Source organism: Henckelia pumila, chromosome 3 (genome assembly GCF_033568475.1).
Source record: "Henckelia pumila isolate YLH828 chromosome 3, ASM3356847v2, whole genome shotgun sequence".
NCBI classification, from domain to species: Eukaryota; Viridiplantae; Streptophyta; class Magnoliopsida; order Lamiales; family Gesneriaceae; genus Henckelia; species Henckelia pumila.
The window spans coordinates 59,143,973-59,168,303 of record NC_133122.1 but is presented as its reverse complement, the minus strand read 5'-3'; the positions used below and the strand labels follow the sequence as shown (position 1 = coordinate 59,168,303).

The 24,331-nt window shown below is 35.8% G+C and overlaps 3 protein-coding genes across 3 annotated transcripts; 1 reads left to right on the top strand and 2 right to left on the bottom strand.

Annotated features, from left to right (window-relative positions):
* Positions 1-302: 302 nt before the first annotated feature.
* Positions 303-4,683, bottom strand: LOC140889262 (CSC1-like protein At4g02900). The gene is made up of 12 exons (XM_073296976.1): positions 4,515-4,683; positions 3,907-4,249; positions 3,666-3,815; positions 3,337-3,472; positions 3,168-3,269; positions 2,916-3,035; positions 2,746-2,826; positions 1,894-2,234; positions 1,567-1,812; positions 1,156-1,480; positions 825-1,058; positions 303-742 (listed from the first exon to the last, which is right to left on the bottom strand). The coding sequence occupies exons 2-12, from the start codon at positions 4,218-4,220 to the stop codon at positions 494-496; spliced, it is 2,298 nt and encodes a 765-aa protein (XP_073153077.1). The 5' UTR covers positions 4,221-4,249; positions 4,515-4,683; the 3' UTR covers positions 303-493.
* A 3,344-nt stretch (positions 4,684-8,027) lies between these two features.
* Positions 8,028-8,870, bottom strand: LOC140888802 (EID1-like F-box protein 3). The gene has a single exon (XM_073296505.1). It carries the CDS (start codon positions 8,868-8,870, stop codon positions 8,028-8,030), a length of 843 nt encoding a protein of 280 aa, XP_073152606.1.
* A 5,557-nt stretch (positions 8,871-14,427) lies between these two features.
* Positions 14,428-23,800, top strand: LOC140886337 (protein HUA2-LIKE 2-like). The gene is made up of 12 exons (XM_073292873.1): positions 14,428-14,871; positions 15,854-15,930; positions 16,858-18,894; positions 19,016-19,466; positions 20,799-20,907; positions 20,983-21,092; positions 21,199-21,383; positions 21,482-21,953; positions 22,043-22,505; positions 22,612-22,782; positions 23,198-23,249; positions 23,332-23,800. The coding sequence occupies exons 1-11, from the start codon at positions 14,743-14,745 to the stop codon at positions 23,221-23,223; spliced, it is 4,230 nt and encodes a 1,409-aa protein (XP_073148974.1). The 5' UTR covers positions 14,428-14,742; the 3' UTR covers positions 23,224-23,249; positions 23,332-23,800.
* The last annotated feature ends 531 nt before the right edge of the window (positions 23,801-24,331 follow it).

Genomic DNA, 24,331 nt, shown 5'->3' with positions numbered 1-24,331 from the left:
AGATGTAACCGTGCAACTCAATCGTCATATTTTGATTGTTCTATTCAGCCACCAAAAATGACAATTATTGCGTTAGATCTAACGGCAATGTTCAAATATATGGACCCACAACCCAAAGTGAATTGGGGCATTTAGATCTTCATAAGGGCATTGTTGGGATCAAAGCGACCACATTACAGGCTGCCCTTAAAAATGGCCAAAATTTCACAATTTGTATCATTGTTTTGTCCAATTTGTTTTCTGTTTCTGTGAAAAATACAAGGAAGGACATGAAGAAACATAATTTAAATAAGTTCTTACAGTTGAAATTCTGCTTTCAAATTAATGTTGCTACAAAGAGTATTGATTCAACAGCAAATCCCACTTTTAGACCCTCTCTAATCTTTCAAAAAAGGGCATGTAAATAAAAGAATTTTCACACCTAATATTGACAATTTAAATCATTTCTTTTCTTTTTGTCCAAAGAATGGATATCTGCGAGTAAAAAAAAAAATCATGTCAAATAAGAAGTGACTTCTTCTAGTATAACCTCAGGAGAGATGCCACCAGAACAAGCTTTACTACTCCTGCGTGAGTTTCTCGTTGTAGAAACAAGTGGATTATTCTCTTCATCGTCAATAGCCTCCGGTCTATCTATCTCGATACCTTTGAACACCGGATGCACGTAAGCATCTTGCAAGAATGCTTTCAAGTTGAGGTTCGGCTCCGTCGCCTTTTCTAACGTGTCCTTCACCATTGCTTCCTGCTCGTTTTCATTGTATGATTTTGAATTCTTTCATCTATGATAAGATTTCTAACATGCTGTTTATAGGATGGCTACTAACCTGAAGTGGGAACTTGACGAATGCTGACTCGAACCGTCCCTTGCAGAAGTAGTGAAACCAGATGGTCAAGATAGACAGAACTAGCATGCTTGGAGTTGATTTAGCAAAATTCTTTGTACTCAGAAGTCCCATTAGCAAGAGTTGTGATATTATCAGTCCTATAATCACACGACGGTGCACGTCTGGCCAAAACGCAGCACCACTTTCATACTTCTGAACATAAACATTAATGATCTACAAAAAAAACAAGAACCATCATAAAAACCTGGTTGTTTTTTCAAACCAGATGCAAAACATTGTAAATGTATTAGGGGTGACAGATTAAACAAACCTGGTGGCGAAATATGATGTAAGAAAAGGCAAAGAATATGATGATGAAAGGTAAAATAAAAGGTGTGATGACTGAGTATACGAGTCCCAACAAGAAATATAGCTGTATGCGAGGTTCTGATGTGGCAATATTTATAGAACCAGGTTCCATTGCCAGTTCCCTGTCTTTTTCGGTTTTCACCAAGAATGTGTTCTTGATGTGGAACATTATTAAAGGAACCAATCTAAGAACCTCCGCAGCTACGCCAGCCCAACCATCGACCATGATATATGTTATAAAGAAAGTGGCTTTCATTGGAATGGCAACCCCAAATGTTTTTGGAATCCTGGAAAAAAGGGAAAAAAACTTGAATAAGCACTCAAGAAATGATGTTTCTCGAGTTAAATTTTAACGAAAACGCGGATAGCATACTCTGATGGGGACTGATTAAGGAACTTTTGGAGCTGGTCAAACGCTGCACCAGTGATGATACTTCCAAAGAACACGTTGACGAGTAAAAATATATGGTACTTCCCAGCTGATGTTCTCTCCAACAACGAAAGGGCCGTATGGCCTTCCATTTTAGACATTATCATTAGTATTGTTGGAAGAAGAACCAGAAATATTTTCAATGCAATTCCTGGAAGAAAGCCTTGAATGATAGACTTGATCGCGTCCCTACGAAAAAAATCAATATGTCAGATGTTGCTTTTACCAAAGAAACACTGGCTTAAAGAAAGACCAGTCATGTTCACCTACTTTTCAATCAACGGTTTCAAGAATGGGAGGACTTTTTTAATGCCATCAATGCTAGCCAAGGATTGAACAATGGCAATAGGAATCATGAAAAAGAACGTGAGACCGAACAAAGCAGCAGCCATCAGCAGTTTTTTGACGGCGAGTTGAACATATGGTATTGCAACATTATCCCAATAAACATCTCTTGGTTCAGGAGCCCATTCTGTAAGCCAAACCGTTGGATTGCTCGTTTGCTGAGTTTGAGCACAAACAGCTGCAGCCCATCGAGATTTAAATGAGACAAATGCTGCAGGAACTATGGCCTTGGGGTCACTCATGACCCTTTCCCTTTCAACAGCTTCCTGAATCCACATAAAAAGATTTTAGAAATAGGGAAAAGAAGCAGACTATAGGGCCAAGTGCCCACAGTTAAAGATATAACAGGATATACTGGTACAACTCAAATCTTTTAAACCATACAACATTTCCAATGACATGTTTCGGTCGTTGTGCCAATTAGGCAGCCATGCTCGTGGCAGGACAAACAAATGTTATTAGCAAAAAATGCAATGGATTTGAGCTTAAAGAAAGGTGGCTCCATCAAGCCTTTTGATAGAAAGATCAACTGTCTTTCTGCTTTCATCATAACTCGTGAATATACCCGTTGCTTCATTTCATAACGAGAAAGAAACAATATAGCAGATTACCAAACTGAAAATAAAACAGAGAGCATGAACCAAGATTGGGAAAAGTAGAACATGCACCGATAAAAGGAGCAGGCCAAAAAATTGACATGGATAGGAAAATGTAGCATTGTTAAAAATTTTAACTTTGAATTGAAAATTCAGGCGCGCTGTAAGTTAAAAAGCTTACTTCTTCACTTATCCTCTGAATTTGTTCTGTATAGTAATCTACACAGTCCACTGACTTTCCCCAAAGACCCCAAAAACCTGTCTATACAAACTTAAAATCAGATGAGAAAATTCATATCTTGAAAATGAAAAGATTCCACTGACCAAACCCAACATTGGAGGAATAAAAACCTTTGTTTGTGGCCTCTTCTTAGGATTTCTCTCGAGTCGTGTTTTGTAATAAGTAAGCCAATTGAGTAAACTCTTCTTCTTCTCCACCAATTTATCCAGTTTTCTTGCATTATAGACTACCTGAAATACAATTTTTGACAGACGATAAAAAAAAAACCTTAGTACCTCAGAATAAAATTTAGAAATTATAGTCCATCATTGTGCAGGTAAGTTCATTTCCCATTCTGATCTTTCTTCAACATAAAACCCGACCTGATGTGTGAGATAATGATCCGGATGATTGACGCAGAAGAAATGCTCCACGTGCTCGCTCACTGATTCATCGGGATCTGGAGGAATATTTCTCACAAGGACCTGAAAATCAATATTTTGACATATGAAATATGTGAGAAAAAGGTGGTATTTTGCTTTGTGCACTTACAGTGAATTGATCGGGACGACGACTTTCAGATGCTAGGAACTGTAATCTCTTACTGGATATGATACTGTATTCTTTGTACAGGGCGTAGCAAGTCCAAAATGTGAATACATAAGCCATAACTATGTGTGCCAAAAACCTGAAATAAAAAATTAGAAAAACATCAAGCAACTCTATTTACTTTCACCAATAAATTTTTTGACACATAATTCTTGGAGATATAACCATTATTCCCAAGGGCTGCCTAAATAAGAGACCTCACTGACATAAGATCGAAAATTCAGCCCCATTTAAATATCAGAAAACGAGGCAAAAACGACTCCAACACCCACCTCAAAGATCCTGAAGGCACATTGGATATTGAAAGCTTGTCAATATCACTATATGTTAAATCGGCGATATCCTCGAGTGTTTTCCCAGTCCAATTCACAGGCACCAATACAGCAAAAGAAAGTACAGCTATTGGGACAAATATCTTCAATCTGCATTCAGGATTTTTCAGCGCAGTCAGTCATTCACAAGTAACATGAAAAAACATAGGAATAAAACGTCGGTTCCTGCATATATACTCACCCAAGAAGATAAATCCTGACATATATAGCAGAATCAAGCCCCGCATGATCGATCAGCTCAGGTTCGGGCATCCTTAATGCGGCTGGCATCCAATCCAAAAACTTAAGATATGTTTTGAAGTCTAAGTTTACAAACTTTTTCACCAGAGGACCCGAGGACTTGGGGCTCGATCTTATACCCTTCTTGTACCATTTTGGGAAGTATACTCTATCGTTGAACGGTTGAAGGCGTAAAACGGCAAAGGCCAGAAGAAATGCCAATGCCGAGAGAAGATTGATGGCTGCTGATACTGCAATGTCTTGAACACTAGCCATATTCTTCTACCAAGATTATTGCCGTTCAACTGCGAGTTAACGCGAATACATGATTTTACAACTATTATTAGCAACTTAATATAAGATCTTCATTCATTTTTTCAAGGGGGAAAATCTCCCCGCTTCGCATGTGTATTAATCCTTGTGTCTGGACAAGGAAAACATGTCTGAAAAATCAAGAAAACTCATGACACCAAAAAGGTTTTGTAAGAACAAAGAATTAATATATCTGATTAAAGATTGTAAAGAATCAACATCAAAAAAACTTTAAAGGAAGAATCTTTTTTTCGTTACCTGAGAAAAAGCAGAAAACAGAGGCGCCAAACAAGGGAGGGAAATGCCCCGAATCTCCTCGCCAATCAACCGGACTTGATGAAAGAATCCAAATGGGATGAATTTAGGGTTCTTTCTGCAATGAAGAATTGGGGGAAGAATGGGCGGAGGCGGCAAGAAGATCGGGACGGCCAACTGTTCATTGGTTTTGCGAGTTTTCTTCTTATGGACAGTTAAGTTATCGTTAACCGATCCTACGATGGGACAACAAATTTCGAATCCTTAAATGACGAATATACCCCGCGGGATCCATAAAAAAAGTGAAATCTCCCTCCCCACGTAGAACAAGTCATTATAAGTTTATATTATTTTTTTAAAAAAATAATCTTATTTTATGTTAATTAATTTTCATGTTATTTTTAGAACTCGCGTGATGAATTAAATATTCAAAAGTTTTTTGTAATAACTATCTGATTTAAAAATTTTAAAATACAAACAAAGATAATGAGTCATTTTGATAAATAAAATAAAATATAATGTCTAGAAAAAGATGTGACCGTATAAAATGATCAATTTCTCTAATAATTTTGGTTTTGTTGAGAATTAAGTTAAGATATATATAATCGTAATTTAATCTCAAGCTTCATCAATTAATTAAAAGTTACTTAATTAAATAATGTCTATAATAATAATAATAATAATAATAGACAAGAGATGGATATAACATTTCGAGTCAGCTAGAAAAATTATAAAATAAAAATTTGGATGTACAAAAATTATATTTCTCAATTTATTCTCGAAAATTTTTACTAAATTAAAATTTGAATGTACGAAAAAATTATATTTCTCAATTTATTTATTTATATCCCTAATTTTGTCGTTAAATAATCCTCTTATGCATACAAATGGAATATATATGTAGATCCAATATAATGTAACTATTGGAAATATAACACGTTTGAACGTGTCTATGTTGTTACTTGTTAATTTGTTATTCATAAAATGCCTCCACTTGTCCCGATATTGTCATTTCTTGTCATAATTCATCTAAACCTTCATACCACAGATCATGTTCCTTCGTTTGCTTTTAACTGTGAAAATTATGGCCTAGGAATTAAGATATTAATACATATTTTGATTAGGAATCATGAATAGAAGTTGGTTTTCGGTATACCATATCAAAAATACGGTATGAAAAAAATTCATATCGATACCGATATCGAAATTCTGAAATTTTGGTATGGAAAAAATCCATACTAGTACCATACAAATACCATACCGAAAAAAATTCGATATTCCGAAAAAATGTCGAAAAAATTTCGATACGATCCCGATAATTCGGTATTTTGGTACGGTATCCCAACTCTAGATCATGAAATTATTCAAATACAAATAATTTCATTTATTTAAATTTAAAATACTAAAAATATATGAGATAAGATGTAATTATACGATCAAGTAATACTACTTACTACTAGATTAAAATTGTCAAAAATTAAAAATCATCGTTCTGTATCATTTTTTACAAAATATATATGTAATATATACTAGAGTCAGATTGTAATAAATTCATGTTATGGACACGTAGCTAAGCAACATCAAACACGATTCATAAGCAAAATAACAGCAAACAACCATAACAGCTATTGGATTTTACAAATTTATGATTCTTTTTCTTCATAAGATCACATTAATTGATTATATATTCTAATTATTTCATCTGTTTAGCTCGAGTTCCATAAACAATTGAAACTATAATCATTATGTCATATTTCAAACCAAATGGTTCTGACTTGATATGATTTCTGACCAAAATATTATTGTATGGCTGGAGGATCAAACAATACTTGTATATTTACAGAAAAATTAACTGTAGTCGGTGATACTCATATATTGAAAATTTTAACATGATTAATTCTTACCAAAAAAATAGTTATATGCGATTTTAGGATCAAACACTTTGCCTACTTACCAAAACATGACTGATATCAAACACTTGAGTTGTGGATTAATGTGATAAATGACTTAATTACTTCGATAGAACGAGATAGAGTGACCTATGATAATATATAATTTAATCTTTTTAAAGAACGTTTAGAGAGTACTTGCAATTTCTAATTTTGTTTTCCATTAATCGATTAAGTTTTGTGTATTTCTTAAATATCTCAAATTTTGTGGCTTATGCTTAATTCAATATCAAAATAAAATTAAATTCCAAATCTTGTGATAAATTACTTAATTATTCCAATCGAGAACGAGCTAGCTAGCTAGAGTAACCATAGACGATATTATAGAGTGCTTGATCTTTTTTTAAAAAAAATTAGAGAACGTTGCAACCTCAAAAAAAAAAAATTTCGTTAATCAATTAATTTTTGTGTCTTTCTTAATCTTAAATTTTGTGTTGGGTTATGCTTAATTCAATCAAAATCTAACTGGTCGCATGGTGTTATGAAAAATAATACAATATTATAAATGAAAATCTATTGGATACTCCCCTCCATAACTATGGAGAGAAATGTGTATTATCCAATTAAGGATATTATATATATATATATATATATATATATAAACTAATATTAAAATCACTTAGTTACCAAATAATATTCCAACTTAATTAAAATTTTCAACTTTTCAATTTTCTTCCAAACTCTGCAGCTAGCATTTATTTTTCCTTGCATAACTTCTTCACAGTACCGGTAGAACTTTTCGGTATCGGTACCGGTATATGTTTTTGAAAAATTCGGTATATAACGAAATACCGAACAACATTCATTTTTTTAAAATTAATTAATATACATATAATTAAATATATATTAATAATTAAGTCAGTATATATATAGACGGTATAGACGATATAAATTTATGGTGAAAAACAAGATTTTTTTAAAATAATATCGATATAAACGGTATTATACGATATCGTACAAAATTTCGATATACCGAAACTTTTCAGTAAAAATGGTATGAAATTTATGTTATATCAAAATTTCGATATAGCGATATTTCGATATACGGAAATTTCGGTACAGTATCGGTTTTTCGATATCGCAATTTTCGGTACCGGTATTCTTTGAAAAAGTCGATATCCGAACCAACCCTAGTTTTAAACGCAAGGTGTGATTTATTTGAAAGTCAAAATGTAATTTAGTTTGAAATTTTTACGTTAAATAATTTGATTTCTTTTAAAGTTTTGATCCCTCTTCTATCATTTTTTAACCTTAAATTTCAAATTATTGGAGAATCAACAATAACAAGTTAATATGGATAAAACGAATTTCGTAAAAATTAAAGTTTTAAAATTAATTATAATTATAAGCCCATAATATATGAATGGTTTAATATCAAGATTCCAAAATTTGAAGCCATATTAAAATTAATCCCATACTGATTAATTAAAAAAAAAAAGGGACAAGTTTGCATGCAAAATTGAAAATCATGCAACTCGAAACAAACGTACACACAACACAACTCGGCTAGCTAAGGCTTCAATCTCCCATCCATCCATGGATATATACGTCTCCATTCCTCATGAAATCATACACCGTCTTCTTCGTATTCGTCCTCGCTTTCACTCGCAGCATCGTCTTTATTCTCGCCGCCATCGTCGTCGGCTCCTTCCTCTTCTTCGGACGACAGGTGAGCCAGCCAGCAGGTCCCATGCAAGTGTCCATTCAAGCAAACGAAATACTCCAAAGCGTCGTCATTGGATCCCAGCCTCCGGGCGGCGCTCTTCCTCGGGATCAGCCTCGCCGCCGTCATGCTCCACACGCGCGCCGCGCAGTAAGTACACCTCACCCGGTCGTCGAAATCCGCCCGCCTTCCGATCAGAAACTCCCGAGTCCTCGACTTCATGAACTCGCGAAACACTCCCCTGTAAATCCCGACGTCGTCTCGATCCTTCTCCGACGTGGGGTGCTCGCACGGGTCGCTCACGTACAGAACGTCTCCCCGGCATTTCTTCGTCAGGAAGCTCTGCCCGGAGGTTTTCGAGAACCGGGTCGATCTCACGAAGTGACCCGGTCGGGGATGCGACACCTCGAAATGGGCCGTCGGCTCGCAGCCACCGCAGAAGAAGAGCAGCTTCGCCAGCGGCTGCCACCCGCCGACGATACGGCTGTTTCGAGCTCCTTCCGTCAACGCGGAAACCATCCGCGGCGCCCTGAACAGACAAACCTCCCGCCACAGCAGCCGCTTCGCCAGCGCTCTGAGCCGCCGGTTCACGGAGGCGGTCCGGCAGAGGACGTGGATGTCCCATTTCAAGAACTGGAACACCAGCACAAGTACCCGCTCGTTCAGTATCCCAGAATCTGATGAGGGATCATCCCCGGAACCCGCGGTTCTTTGCAGTTTCTGTGAAGAAGAAGTACTCGCGCTCATTAATATATATATATTATAAGATCAAAATAAATACAAATTCTTTCGTAGCTAGCTTGGTTAATTTCAAAACAATCCCAGCTAAAATTCTCAAGCTGGGAATTTATACAGAAACAGGAAACACGTCGAAACAACGTCAACAGTTGATTGATTAACGGTTTTCGAGAAAGCGCAATCCAGGGCCCGTACGTTGTCGAGTACCCATTGGGTCACACAACACTTTTGTAAGAATGATGGGGTTTCTTCATCACGGGGAACACGAAACGTCGACGTTTAGTCCCGGGAGATTCCTTGAGATTCCGCCACGTGGTGAAATGTACAAAATTACAAATATATCCACTATGCACGTGGCGGATTTAGATATTTTGCACTTTTAGTGTTACCTACCAAAAATATAAAATACACGTGGGGGAGTCAAGCGTCTCCCACGTACTGCTTTCCGGACTCGACCCATTAGTAGTAAATTTGTCGAGGTATCTCGGGCTATGTAAATTTTTTTAAAAAAATATACATTTTCTCGAATATTTTTTTTTTATATATATAATGTTTGGATGTATTAATATTCAAAGATGGTTCCTCGCATAAGTGACACCTACATATGTATTTTTCGTGACAGGTGACACACACAGCATATATAGATTTAAATTGTGTCGAATGCAATTATAAATGTCAAGTTTATAATAGAGTGGTCACTTTAGAATACTTTTATGTGCTGCCACGTACTCAGTGTGTGGATTATTTTGCGAGGGGATCCAAGGATGCATTAAAAGTGATTGATTTAATTTTAAAAAATTGAGAAAGGGTCACTTTTTCGGACCAAACTTCACTTTTTGTCGATTAGTTCCAAGTAGACCTAAAAAACAATATTATGATTATTGATGGACCCTATAGTATAAAAATAGGGGACAAGTGTCCTAGCTAACATGGTATATATGTTGTCTTTCCATTATCTTATCTATTATCCAGATCATATTATAAGGGACGTGATATAAATATTAAGATAGTGTTTGAGAGAGTTTTTAGAAAGTATTTTTCAGTTTTTTTTTCATAAAATTTTGAAATTTTTGTGAAATAAAAGTTGAGAAATGTTTTCTAAAAGCTCTTCGAAACACAACCAGTATCAGTCTTGTTCGAAGTTATTCCTCTACCAGATTGTCCTATAATGATTGAAAAAAATTGTACGTGCCTGATGATGTACTTGAAATTTGAAATCTATACATGGTTTCAATCATATATAATTTTATTTATTTATTTTTAATCAAGAACAATGTATCAAATGTTAAATCAATATTTTATTTATTTATACATTAGTAATATAAAGTAAAAAAAATTCAAATAACATCATTATTGAATCAAGTCGATATTAATTATAATTAACATGAAATACTATATAAACATGCTAAAGATGTATCTTAGTTTATTCTATTATTTATTTTAAATTTTAAATAACAAAAATATATCTTAAATTCATTAATTTAAAATCCATCAACCCAAACGCAATCTGATTAAGAAGATTTTAGATTGTTATGAGCTATATTTATCTAAGGAAAAATAAGTTTTTTGGTCCATTAACTTGTCCATGTTTTAATTTTGGTCCATTACCTTTTCCAATGTGGGGTTTTGGTACACTAACTTTGCATTTTCAGTGTTTTTTGGTCCAACTACATACATGTCAACTTTTAATTGGTCCAAAATGATGACGTGGACTAATCAGAAGCTGACACGTATGCAGTTAGACCAAAAAACACTGAAAATGCAAAGTTAGTGTACCAAAATCCATATCGAAAAAGTTAATGAACCAAAACCCAAAGAAAATAAAGTTACTGGATCAAAAAATTTATTTTACCTTTATTTAATACACATGTTAAGAATAAATTAATAAAAAGTTATATATGTATGGTAATGTGTGAGCAAGGGGTATCCGAAGGTTTCTGGTTGTTTCGGACTCTCTTAATTACCTCGGTGCAAGCAGTCATGGGGAAGGAGGAGGACATGAATTACACAAGTGCACGCGGCATGCATTCTGTCGATCCACAATATGATGGAATCAACTCAAGCTATTGATGCTTCATGTTGCAAGCGAAATGCAAATTTAATTGCTTATAACATAGCACATTTTGCTTCTCTTCCCCTTCTCCATTTGTTTGGAGACTGAAAATTTTTCCATGTGGATGAAAAACGATGTAATTTTAATTACTAATTAATATTAACAAAATTGCATGTTTTCCATTCATGAAAAAATATATATTGTGTGATTTCGCTAATTAATTAGAGGTGACACATGCATCATTTACATGCATCATATGCATGTCATGTTCATAGATATTTAGAAGGTTATGGTTGGAGACTTGGAGTTGACGTTTCGATAAGTTTTTAATGGATATATATAATTACATTTTGGACAATGTATGTTTTATTTTTTTGTGATTTTGGTATTTTATATTATCCAATTATATTTCATTAATTATCTAGCTATATTAGTTTTTTTTAGTGATCTTAGCTATTTTTCTAGACGTGATGTTGATGTGATACTAATACGACGTTGATGTGACATTTGCGTGTTTAGTAGCACATCGACACTCTAGATTAAAAAAATGACCAAAATTGCAAAACATTGAAATATATATATTGATTAAGATCGACTGCAATTTGATTATATAAATCACCAAGACAAAAAAAAAACAATTTTATTTCTTTCTTTTCCATAACATAATAGTATTTTTCTATATTTTTATCCAGCTAGGGTGGATGTATCACATTAATCTTTGTGGATCTTTTGTTTGCATCATGTTTTCATGGTATGATCGAGTTTTCCTTGATCATCAAATTATTTATATATTTACCTAAACTTAGATCGATCAAAGTAACCGACGTATCTCGGGCACAACTCGATCCATTGCATTATCTAGGGGTGGCAAAAATTTTCGAAATCCCGACCCTTCTCGAATCCCATCCCATTCCCGTCCCGAAAAAATCCCAACCCGAAATTTTTCCGACCCGAATTTTCGGGATTTTTCCCATCCCGATTAATATCGGGAGCAGAATCGGGAATAAAACCTTATTCCGACGGGATTCCCGACCCGTCCCGAAATAATAGAAATAATATATTTTATTAATAACTTTATTAATATAATAAGTTAAATATTATTAGGTTTCAACTCATATAACACTTAATTGTGGACTTAATTTGCATAATTTTTATTGTTGGGACGATCAAATTGTAAAATCACGAAATGCCATTTTATTTTTGTGTATTTTTTTGAAAAATTAAATTAATAATTTAATTAATTCATATTTATAATTATCTAATTAGAACAAATATGTAGAACAAGACTCAAGAGATTAATTTGACAATCTATTTAACAAAATTTATTTAGTAATTGTATCCGAACATTTTATTATTAATTATCCGATACATTTTTTCTCTTAACAAAACTTTGAAATATTATCCGAAATATTTTAATATTATATGTTTTAAGTTGAAAATTTATTTTTATTTATAAATATAAGTTTTAAAATAGTATATTTAATAAAATTATCAAAATTTTTATTTTTTGAACGAAATCTTGAACATGAAAAAAAATTCGGGATTTTCTCTCTCTATCCGACGGGATCCCGAACATTCGGAATCCCAAATAGTCGGGTCCCGAAATGTTTTGGGTACGGGATCGGGAGAAAAAAAGTTTTCCGATTCTTTTCGGGACGGGAGTCGGGTAAGGGGTTTACGGGACGGGTCCCGACCCTATTCCACCCCTAGCATTATCCACATTCCACACTCCACGCTCCAGAGGTTCGTGATTCCTGGGCATGTGAGGGGTCGAAATATATCCCACATCAGGGCACTCGTTAATATCTTCATAATCCAGATGTTCATTCTTTTTGCGGATGTGTGTTGAAATATGTCATAGATCGGTTTGATAGAGTTCTAATGTTCCTCATATAGACATGGACAATCATCTCTTCTTGAGCTAGCATTTTGGATCGAGTTAAGTCAAAGTCCATTTCTTTAACAATTATAGTGTCAATCATTAGTTGATTAATAGCCCGGCCCGATGAGGAAAGGACATCAAAATATAGGAATGGTGGTGGGGTTTGCACAAATGTATTTATGTGGAACGTGTCTGCATCAAAGATTAGTTATTAATTACATGTGAATTTCTAACAAATTATTTCTTTCATCGCTCACCCGTTTCTTCTTCTTTCTGAAGATTGTTCTACATTTAATTATCTTATGTCATAAAGAAATTTTAAAAAATAAAACTGAAAATGAAATTTAATTTTAGTTCATTTGGTTAGATGTATTTCGTTTTTTTTTTTATAAAAAAAATCAATTTGATTATTTGTATAAATTAAATCCACCATTCATTAATTATGTTAAATGTAATGATAATTGGATTAGAAATATACTCAACATTAACTTTCTTTATTTATTTTTTTTTGATCGGCATTAACTTTCTTTATTATTATTGTTTGAAAGCCAAGAATTGAATATGTCACAAGAATTGAGATACACTTTTTTCAAGTGGCTCACGAGGCAGCCCGAAGATGTTTCTACGGGATGTAATTATTGCTATGGGTGCTATAATATTCTTTTCTCAAATCAAATATATTTGTCCAAATTAATCAAGTCATTCCATTCATATACCATTTACACGAAACTCTCGTATTTAACAAATAATATAATTATAACACTAGCAAAAAGCACATACGTTGTGTGGGAAAACTATATAAAATAGAATAATTGAAGGAAAAATTTGAGTGAAAAAAATATAAAAGAACATGAGAGGTTTTATGTTTTTTTATCATATAAATAAATTATTTTTGGATGAGGAGCACAATCAAATATTACAATAGTAGAGATAAACGTGAGAGAAGTTGAGAATGTAATATTACTTTATTACCCTTCTTGTATTGGTTTTCTTAAAATTTTAATTAGTAAAATTAAGGGTATTTTAGGATGTTCACTAAAAATACTAAAAATAGTTTTTATGAGACTCTTTTCTATTATAATATAGTAAAAAAGTAAAGATAACCGTTGGGGATTATTTGCTTTCGTAGTTTCATAAAGGTAATTTTATTTTATTAGAAAAAAAACATTGATGAAACTTTCTAAGAATCTCATAGTATATCTAGATATCCAGATCATGCTTGTGAATAAATTAATGTTCATAAGTTATAAAATTGTTGAAATATTATCTTTGTTCAACATATATTTATGAACCACAATTTCACAAAGGCGATTTGTACGTGATAAAAAAAAAATTGAAAAGTATCTATTCTCACCAAATTAAAGACAAAATGACATTCTCTCCGTAATTATTTATAGAATGAATTTTCCTTGTAATAAAGGCCATCGTGATTTATTTTTGGAGCACCGATCGAATGTATCCATCAATGGGCTAAAGCCATGAAATACAAGAAACCACGACCCAGATATTTTGGGCCCATTTCTGGCGGAGCCCAATCTCATCGTTACGTCACGTGCTGCGGGCCTGCGCCACAGGTTTCACACAACTGTACAAGTGTGTAACAAATGACACGCAGTCTTGATCCTACACGCTATCGGCGCACTATAGCACCGCCCCCTTCCCTTCCAAAAATCAAACAAACAAAACTCATTTCCTATCTGTTTTTCCGCAATTAAGCACAGCCTTTCTTCCACAAATCTCTCGCCCCCCCACGCCCCATCTGCACTACCCTCTCTGTCCAGATTACTAGGGTTAGGGTTTTGTGCCGACTCCATTCATCTCTAAGTGGAGCGAATATTAGCTGATTCATTGTATTTGGATTTTTAAACAATTGTGCGAGAGTAGGGGTTTTAATTCGTTTCCGATTTGGACTCTGATGACTGGTGATTATCGGTTCGTGTAGCTTTATGGCGCCGAGCCGAAGAAAAGGGGTCGGCAAAGCGGCGGCGGCGGCTGCTTCGACCACGCGGCGGGAGTGGAAGGTCGGTGATCTTGTGCTTGCCAAAGTGAAGGGCTTTCCTGCATGGCCTGCAACGGTATGCTGCCTGGGGTTTTTTTTTTCCGGGATTTTTGTTTATTTCTTTGTTTTACTCGAGTAGTCAGGCCTCAAGTTATGTGCTTCTTTGGTATCATGCGGTTCTTTGTTTTATGATTAGGTTGTTCGATATTCTTTCACTGCAGATCTAGGCGAAATGGTTTTGTTTTGGTTTTGGATATCTAGATTCTAGAAACATGTGTGTAAGCATGTTTTGTGGTGTTGAGATTAAATGATGTAACATACACTGACTGGGAAAAAAGTGAAACTACTCTGTAGCACTTGGATGGATGCTATCTACTGTGGTTTTATTCTGCAAGTAGCACTCTGGACGATATGACTAGCAATATTGAAGAAATTAAGCAACATTTAACAAAATTGATATACTTTTATATTCATTTAGATTATGTTGTTCCTTTTCTTCTGAGCGTTGTGTATTTCAACTAAATTTTGTTGTTTGTGCCACTTAATCGGGCTGTAGTTTTCATATGGCAAAAATATAGGTTTGGAATATATATTTGCATGTGATGGATGGTCAATAGCTTTAAATATATGTTTTGACTGAAGTCATGGTCATGTGAGGATAATTTTTCAGCACCACACATCTCAGGAGGGCTTAGATGTCCTTTTTAACTGCATAGGGAAAGAAGTCACGATTAAAAATATGGGTGAGTACGGTTATTTTGCATCTCCATTTACCTCATGCATATCACCATCAAAACATTAGGTTAGCTAAATAAAGGACCGGACACCCTTGAGGGCCTTGCCGGATGAGTGATTGGAAAGAGATGGAAATTGTGTTGGTCCTGTCCTTGAAATTTTGAACGCTAATTGTTTTCCCTAAATTAGCATTTGGCTTTGTTCGTTAGCTTTAAAATACAGTTTCATTTACCTTACTTTTTTGGCTCTTGGTAAACTTTCGAGATTAGGTCTTTTTAGTTTTTACTCTACTAAAGATTGATTCAATGATTTTATAATGGCAGGTGAGTGAGCCAGAGAAGTGGGGTTATCCGGCTGATCGGAAGAAAGTTCTAGTCCATTTTTTTGGGACACAACAAATGTTAGTTTTCTTTCTTCTCTCTCTGAGTGTTGGTTTTATTTTATTTTGGGTTCCCACTTAACATTTTACCTGTGCTTTAAGGCATTTTTAAATTGATTCTGTGGCTGAACCACGTTGTAAATATGTACTCGCTTGTGTTCTAACTTACTTCACGGCAATTTTGAACTTTCAATGAAGAAGATCTGAAGCCAGGGATTTTTAAGGTTTACGATTTTATATTTATCATTTACTTTGTTCCTTTGTTTTGCTATGGAGTTTCCTTCACAAAAGCTGAACCCATGAACTTAAAGTGTTTTAACCTTTTTTTATTTTGGGGATGGCATCTATTTTTTTCCCTTTACTTTTCTGCATGGCATCTTTTTGCTGTACGCACTGCATTATATTTTGTTTAAGTAACATGTATTTCTGAAGTATTTAGGTTCTCTCTCTAATTTGTTCATTATGCTTAAGAGGCATTTGTAGTTGGTTGCTGAGACTACATGATTTATTATAAAAAAAGTTCGGCTGTCATGTTCTTTATAGTCATATCGTTTTTGGTTGCTGAACAACTCTTCTTTAATGGTCAGTAATTAATCATGTCGGGATTTTTTCACCCTTGCTGTATGCTGCGTAGCGTTTGTACATGTTAAAATTTTCTAATTGTTCTCTAATTTTTATATTCAACTCGATGGCTCAGAAAACACAGGTTTTATGTGACCTCTGAAAGATTGTTAACCCTTCATCTTCAGGACGTTTGATTTGGTTTTTTAATGTCATTCTTTCATTTTTGCAACATATTGACACAATAGTATGAGAGCCAAAAACAATATAGGCCAAGATTCCAATTAAAAACTACACAGGAACTTCGATAACTGTGAAATAATATAAACAATGGCCTACTTGTAAGATTTTCTGCATGTATTTATAGTAAATTTACTTCTTGTACAGTGGCTTCTGCAATCCTGCTGATGTCGAAGAATTTACGGAAGAAAGAAAATCGTCTCTTTTAGGAAAACGTCATGGAAAGGGTGCTGATTTTGTCCGTGCAGTAAATGAGATAATTCTCTCTTTTGAGAAGCTGAAGAAACAGGAACAAGTTAGTAGTGCTAATGAAACCACAGAAATCATTATAAACAATGAAAATAAGTCAGAGGAATCATTGACTAAGTGTGTCAATGATGAGGATTCTGTTATTAGAGCTGAACCACAGCCACTTTGTACTGCGGCCACTAATGATTTGAACTCTCTGACGGAAGCTGCTGCAGCTGTAGCTGCTGAAGATGCCTTGCATGAAGCAGAAACAGAATTGGAGGAGGCTCGATTATTCACTGAAACTCCTGTTTCAACTTCTTATTCAACAAGAAGTAAAACTGAAGTAACCCAATCAAGGAATAGTGTGACACAGGGAAGGATATCTGCTCGAAGGTTGAGAAGTTTTTCAAAGATAGATGCCAAAGGACCCCAAAACCTAACATTACCTTCTCTGAATAACAGCAGGAGGTCTAAGCATTCTGGTACAAATTCATCAAAAGATAGATCTTTGAGAAGAAGTGCCAGGATTATGAAATCCTCTGATGATTCTGAAGGATATGATGCAAACTCACCTGCTTCAGTATCAAATGATAGTATTGAAGAGAATGAATCTGAAGTTATGACGGTAGACTCTGACTCACCTAGTTTCAATAACGGCAGCACTGTAGAATCCCATTGTAAACCAATGGCAGTGGATCATTTTAGCGAAAATAATAACGAAGAGGAAACAGAGTTAAATAATAAGCTCGACTTTCAAACCAGCACTGCCATCATAAAGAAGAAAAGGGGTCCTAATCGAAAACGACACAGTGATGATGTTGTTGGGGCAGCTAATTTCAATGGAGTTGTTTCTGATGCTGAAGTTAGAAATGGAAGTGTTTCACCTAGTAATAATGATAAATTAGCTGAAAGATGTGCTAGAGAAGATGGTGATGAACACTTGCCATTGTTCAAAAGAGCAAGAGTCCGTTTGGAGAGACCTGCACCTGCCGAGAAAAAAGAAATGGCACATAAAGAGGAGAAGGTGCTGGAAGTTGTTGAAAGACTTGCAACACAGACCTCTGGACCATTGAATGGTAAGGTGGATGATCCTTGCGATGTCGAATCTGTTCCAATTGAAGTAGATTCTGTTAGTATGTCTTTATCGCCTGCAAGTCCTAAAAAGGCTCAATCATGGGAAGTGGGTAAGAATTTATGGGAAACTAGGAATTTTGTGGATGGTGAAGCTGCTTTACCTCCATCTAAAAGACTACACCGTGCATTGGAAGCCATGTCTGCTAATGTGGCAGAAGATAACCAAAGTGCTTCCAGTTATCCTCTGACAGTGAAAACCAAAAGCAACGGAGACTGTCCGTCCGTTGCTGAATGCTCAGAGTTGTCAATTGGAAACAAAGCTGTCATTGAATCAGGATCAGCACCGGCTGAAAATCATAGCAACAATGATAACTTTGATTCTTCCGAGTTTTGCTCTGCATCAAACACAGAAACACCTCTAATTGATTCAAAAACATATAAAACTGTATTGGACTGTGTTAGAAGTGATAGCAGTGATAGCTCGAATCCTGAATTATGCAAAGATTCAACTGCACACACCGAAGGTTCTGATTTTAAATGTCTCAAAGTGTCACCTTTAGAACTAGATTCTAAGCATGTAAAATTAGACCCACAAGACATTGGTGAAGAAAAAGTTTGTTTGGACCGCAATGCACCTGGTTTTATTATGTCTCCGACCAAGCACTGCAAGATTGAATGTTCGGAGTTGGATGCAACAGTGAAGGAATCTAGTCCTGATATTCCCCTGGTGAGTTTAGAAGTCCATGCGCTGAAAGAAATTGCTGGTAGTTCACTGAATCGTGACGCCAGTGTGCAGGTAGACAATGCTGTGGGTGTAGGTGATAAATCTCACGGTGTGAAGGGCTTATCGTTAGCCAAAAAAAACCAAGATAGCCAAAAGTAAGTACTTATAACTTACAGGAGGTTATTCTACTATTTTCTTCAATTTAAACTTGTAATATTTTTTTTTTATCATTCCTTGGTATACCTTGATTAGCATTCTGACTGGGTATATCTTCAGGTCAGAGTTTGTGAAAATACGTAGCCCAGCATCTAAGTTTTCAAATTGTGTGCCCTCTGGTAGTCTAGCGAAAGTTTCAACCAGTGGTCATCGTCAATGTCTATCCAACTCCATTCCTATTTCCAACGAGCCTCTGGAGGATTTTGCTGTCATCCAGTCTTCATCTTTGACTAATGGGCTGCAATTGTTCTCTAAGACATCTCCTCGCAGTTCTTCCATGGGCAATGTTTCCACATCAGATAATAATTACCTTGAAAATCGTAGCTCTTGTAGTCCTGATGCTCGGCTAAATTCTGATAAGGCTAAACTTGCTGAAAAGTCAAACAGCAAAGGTGAAGAAACTTTGTCGTCCTTTGAAGCCGCTATCAGATCACTAACGGGAACGAAAGAGAACATCGGCCGAGCCACACGGGTTGCTATTGACTGTGCAAAATTCGGTTTCGCAATTAAGGTAGACTTCTGGTTATGATTAAGTTTTCTGTGGCTCAAAATTTTGATACAGCTGTACCCTTGTTAGAATTTAGCAAACATTTTTGTTTTAGTAAAAAATGCTGTTGTTGTTTATGATCAATTTTGTTCATTATTTTGACCCAGAGTCTTTCACTTATACATGACCATTGGTCATTAATAACTCCATTATATTGTTCCATATTTTAACAATATTCATAGATTTTATGGAGAGTACTTGTTCTGTGAAACCTCCTTCACCTAGCTTATGTTCACATGTACATGTTTGTTACTTTGACCCTGAGTCTTTTACTTAGATATGTTCAGCAGCCATATCCATGACATAGTTGCTTATTCAATTATATTCGTTGATTTCGTGGAGTGTATTTTTGTGAAACCTCCTTTGTACAGCTTACATTCACCTTGCAAACATCTGTGCTTTGAATCTCCTTGATGATGTGGGTCCTCTTAGCTTACATTTATTGGAATTCCGTGCATACAAAAGTGCTGTTCTGTAATCCATTTTCCCGGTGTACTTATTAATTACTCGATATGTACCGGAAATTGTGGTAAAAGCATAGAATAATGACAAGATGAGATGAATGATAACATGACATTCTATCCTCTTGATTGTAAGTTGTTTGGATAGAGTTTGGGAATCATCTATTGATCTATGAGAAGTTAGAGTTTGAATAGAGTGTAGGATCTTTTCACTCAAATCATGCCAATTCTTCTCCTTTATCAGAGATTTTCCTGGCTGACAACTTTAAGGAAGTTTTCTCATTTCACATTTTCGGAGGTTTGTTTCTTGTCATGGATGTTTGGGCACAGAGATATATATTTGGTACCGTGTATAATTTTGAGTCTATGTCTACCTTGGAAGTCGACATCAAGTATTTACTACAATAATGATAATCGTTGATGGCTCAAGGCATACAAACATCCTAGAATCCAGGATTTACCTTATTAAAACAAAGGCTCACCAGCGCTTATATGCTAGCAAGTAGATAGTTTTAGAAAATTATGGCACATAATGGTATGATATGTACTTCATAAGCTGTTGAATAACATTAAAATAAATACTTATTAGTCTAAAAGCAAAATTGAATGACCATCACATTGGATTTTATTTTGGACTATGTTACGCATGGCTTGAGCCTAGAGTGCTCCGTGTCATGTATATATGCTAAGTTAATATGGTTCGACACTTGGTAAGCTAAAAAGTTATCTAGATATTCTACCAAGACAGCATGTTATACCACAGAATTGCCTCCACCTCATCTGCATATAGTTCATGTTCATGTGCTAATATTGACAAAAGTATGGTTTGCTTTAGGTGGTGGAATTACTTGCACAAAATTTGGAAAGAGAGTCGAATTCACACAAAAAAGTGGACTTGTTTTTCCTTGTTGATTCAATTGCTCAATGTTCCCGAGGAATGAAAGGTATAGTGCTTACTTTGTTTGTTGGTATTCGTAGTATTTGGAGTTTCGGAACCTCAGGTCCTCTGTCTTGTTCAGGTGACGGTGGCATTTATCCCTCTGTGATACAGGCAGTGTTGCCACGATTATTGTTGGCAGCTGCTCCTCCTGGTAGCAGTTCTCTCGAGAATCATAGACAGTGTTTGAAAGTGCGTGGAGCCACAACCTCTCAGATTTGTTTATTGACCTTTGTTTCTTTTTATATTGAATTTGTACTTTGAAATGTGGTGCTAAACCTTTTTCTCTGCTGGATAGGTTTTGAGAGTATGGCAGGAGAGGAAGATTCTTCCAGAGCCAATCATTCACCACCACATCCGGGAGCTTGACGCGCTATGTGTTTCATACCCTAAAGCTAGCTCTCGCAGACCGTTAAGAAATGAAAGGGCTTTTGATGACCCTATTAGAGAAATGGAGGGTATGTTGGTTGATGAATATGGAAGGTATATGGATTTCCGACTTTACCATTTTGTTATTTGAACTCTCAGGCATGTATGATTATTTTGAATCACAACTAACTAGATGCATCGTTTTACTTTAGCAATTCAAGTTTTCAGCTTCCTGGTTTCTGTATGCCTCGTATGCTGAGAGATGATGATGTAGGAAGTGACTCAGATGGAGAGAGTTTTGAGGCTGTTACCCCAGAGCATAATCTGGAAAATATTGATGGAGAAAGGGCTCTGATACCTGCAGTTGAAAAGCGAAGTCTTATTTTGGAAGATGTGGATGGTGAGCTGGAAATGGAGGATGTGGCCCCCTATTGTGAGGAAGAAAATAGTTCCACTGGTAATCTTACTAAAGATCACACACAACTGCCTCATCATCACTCTGATAACCATTATGGGCCACCTTTTACCTCTCAACCTAAGAGTGCGACTTTGGCATGTGCTCCTTTGCAAAGGTCTCCTTCGCATCCACCACCTCCATATCCCCTTCCACCATCTAGTTTTCCCCATGCGGTGCTTGATTCTTCTGCTAGTGGTCCTAATGCAAATATTTATCCAAGCTCTCAGGTCTCTCTCTGTCCTAGTTTTCATGTCTTATGTCTAGACTACTGCTACCGTGCTAGATGGTTTTAATTAACATCTTAATGCTTGTGCAGAATTTTGACAACAATCTACCGGGGTCTATGGCAAAGCAGCCTGGTTTGCCAAGAATGAAGTCAACAAACGTGGAATCGGTGCATCATCGTGCTCGTGACAACAAGGATTTTGAAGCCCAAGTACCAAGGCAGATGCCAGACAACATCAATACCTGCTCTTTCAATGATAGACCTACATCCCATTTATCTGCTCAAGGTTCTAATAGAATCCATCCAGGAGAGGGTGGTTTCAACAAGGGTCTTCATGTTCGCCCACCTCACCCTGCTCCGTCAAATCAATTTTCGTACCCCCAACAGCGACAGATCCCATCGCGAAGGGATTTACCTCCTCCTTCCCATCCTAACAGATTCCATATACGCAATGAAGAAAATAGCAATTTTTACCGGGACCGTGACAGAAATAAATTTGTCCCTCGTGATAATATTGGAGAGTGCTGGAGGCCTCCCTTACCTCCCATCTCTGGTAACTAAAGCTTTTCCTTCTACTATTGGAAATTGAAGTCATCTTGGTTCACATTTCCAATTTTTAAATGTCACCAATCCTGTTATTCTCCCCTCTCCTTTTCCAGGTCAATGTTATCGCAATGGTGCCAGGATGTCGCATGGGCAAATGTCATACAACGGTCCACCCCGTGAGCCATCAACCAACAGTAGGTGGAATTTCCCTCCCCGGCCCCCAAACCACAGGCAATTCAATCCTTACAGGGAACCTGAAGGTCCTATTCCTGTGGGAAATAGAGGTGCTTCATCTATCTTTATATGTTATGCTGAAAATGAATTTGATTTTGCTGACTGTTTTTCGGTTGGTTTAACCTGGCGTCAGATATTGTTATTGTATTGGGCAAAAGAGCACGGGGGGGACTCTTTCACATTGATGAGTTGTGCGTTCTTTGTTGGCTTGAATGTTCACTATAAATTACTTCCTAAATACTGTAGCTTGTCTCTAGGTCACTCATCTTTAGAATTAATAGGTAGTATATAAAGTTTACCAGCAATTATATGTTGGATATTTTCAAGTATGTTCACCGTTTATATACTTTACGGCTTGTAAACTATAGAGACAATTGAAAATGGATCGTCCGTCCTATCATGCAAACCTTTGGTTGGTTGAATTATGTGTTTGCCACCTCTCTTATTCCTTTTGTGTGTGTTCAGGTCCAAATTACTGGAGACCAAGATGATGCATTTGTAAACTTGCGCCAGACTGGTATTGTTATCACATATTCATTACTTCTCAATTTCTCAGTTCGTCAATTATCCCTAGTTGCTCATTACCATTTGTTTATTAGGTTGAATTCTTGTTCGTTTCGGAGCCATGACTCATCGAAGGTGGTCTTGCTATGTCTGACAGCATGGGAACTTCCAGATTTCGACATTGTAGAGAATAAATCTGTTTACTGATCGTGTAAATAGGTATGCGGTCTTCAGTTGGGAAATGAATAGATGATCCTAAGCTCTTTTTGTTGGGAGTCGCAGCATTCTGTTGGGCTGTTTCCTTGCGTTGGTTACAATTTTTTTGTTTTGTCCATTAAAATTTGTCTAGTGTGATGACGTGATATAGTTGTGTAGATTTTTTCGCAACCTTTAGTCAGTGATTTGTAGTTTCTTCAGATGGCTTCCATTGTAAAGCCATCCATGTACATTGCTAGTAGTTTACGTTCCAAAAACCCTTGTTACTGAAGAGAGTAATCACAAATTCGCTTTCCATATTTTGAAAAGTGATATGATAAAAGGTTGGTAGTCTTGACCCTTGTTTAATATGAAGATTTGTAAGTTGTAACTGGTGACTTGGTAATTTTTTTTTGGATGCGGCCTTATTATGTTGGGCAGTAGTACCGAAAGAGTGCATCTAAATTACGAATTCATGTGGAGTGATTTTTAGTGAACCCCATTTATTATTGTTAAATTTATATCCTTGAATGCATCCTCTAGCATTAATACTATGGTAGGTTTTTTTAGACTGGTCAACCCGCTTATATTTACAATATTTACAATGAAAAGTAATTGTTTTTTATGAGTTGGGTCAAATAAAAGATCAGTCTCATAAAATTCATCGGTAAGATTGTTTCGTAAAATTGATCGGAGACGAATTGATCGGTAAGATTCATCGGTAAGATTGTTTCGTAAAATTGATCGGAGACGAATTGATTGTTGATTGGTAAGATTGTTTCGTAAAATTGATCAGTGAGATCGTCTCGTAACCGTCCTAAAGTAACATGAAATTTTTCGTTTTTTTGTTGGCATATGTGTGCCTGCCTAAAACCATAATTATTCGAAGGCGTTAATAGA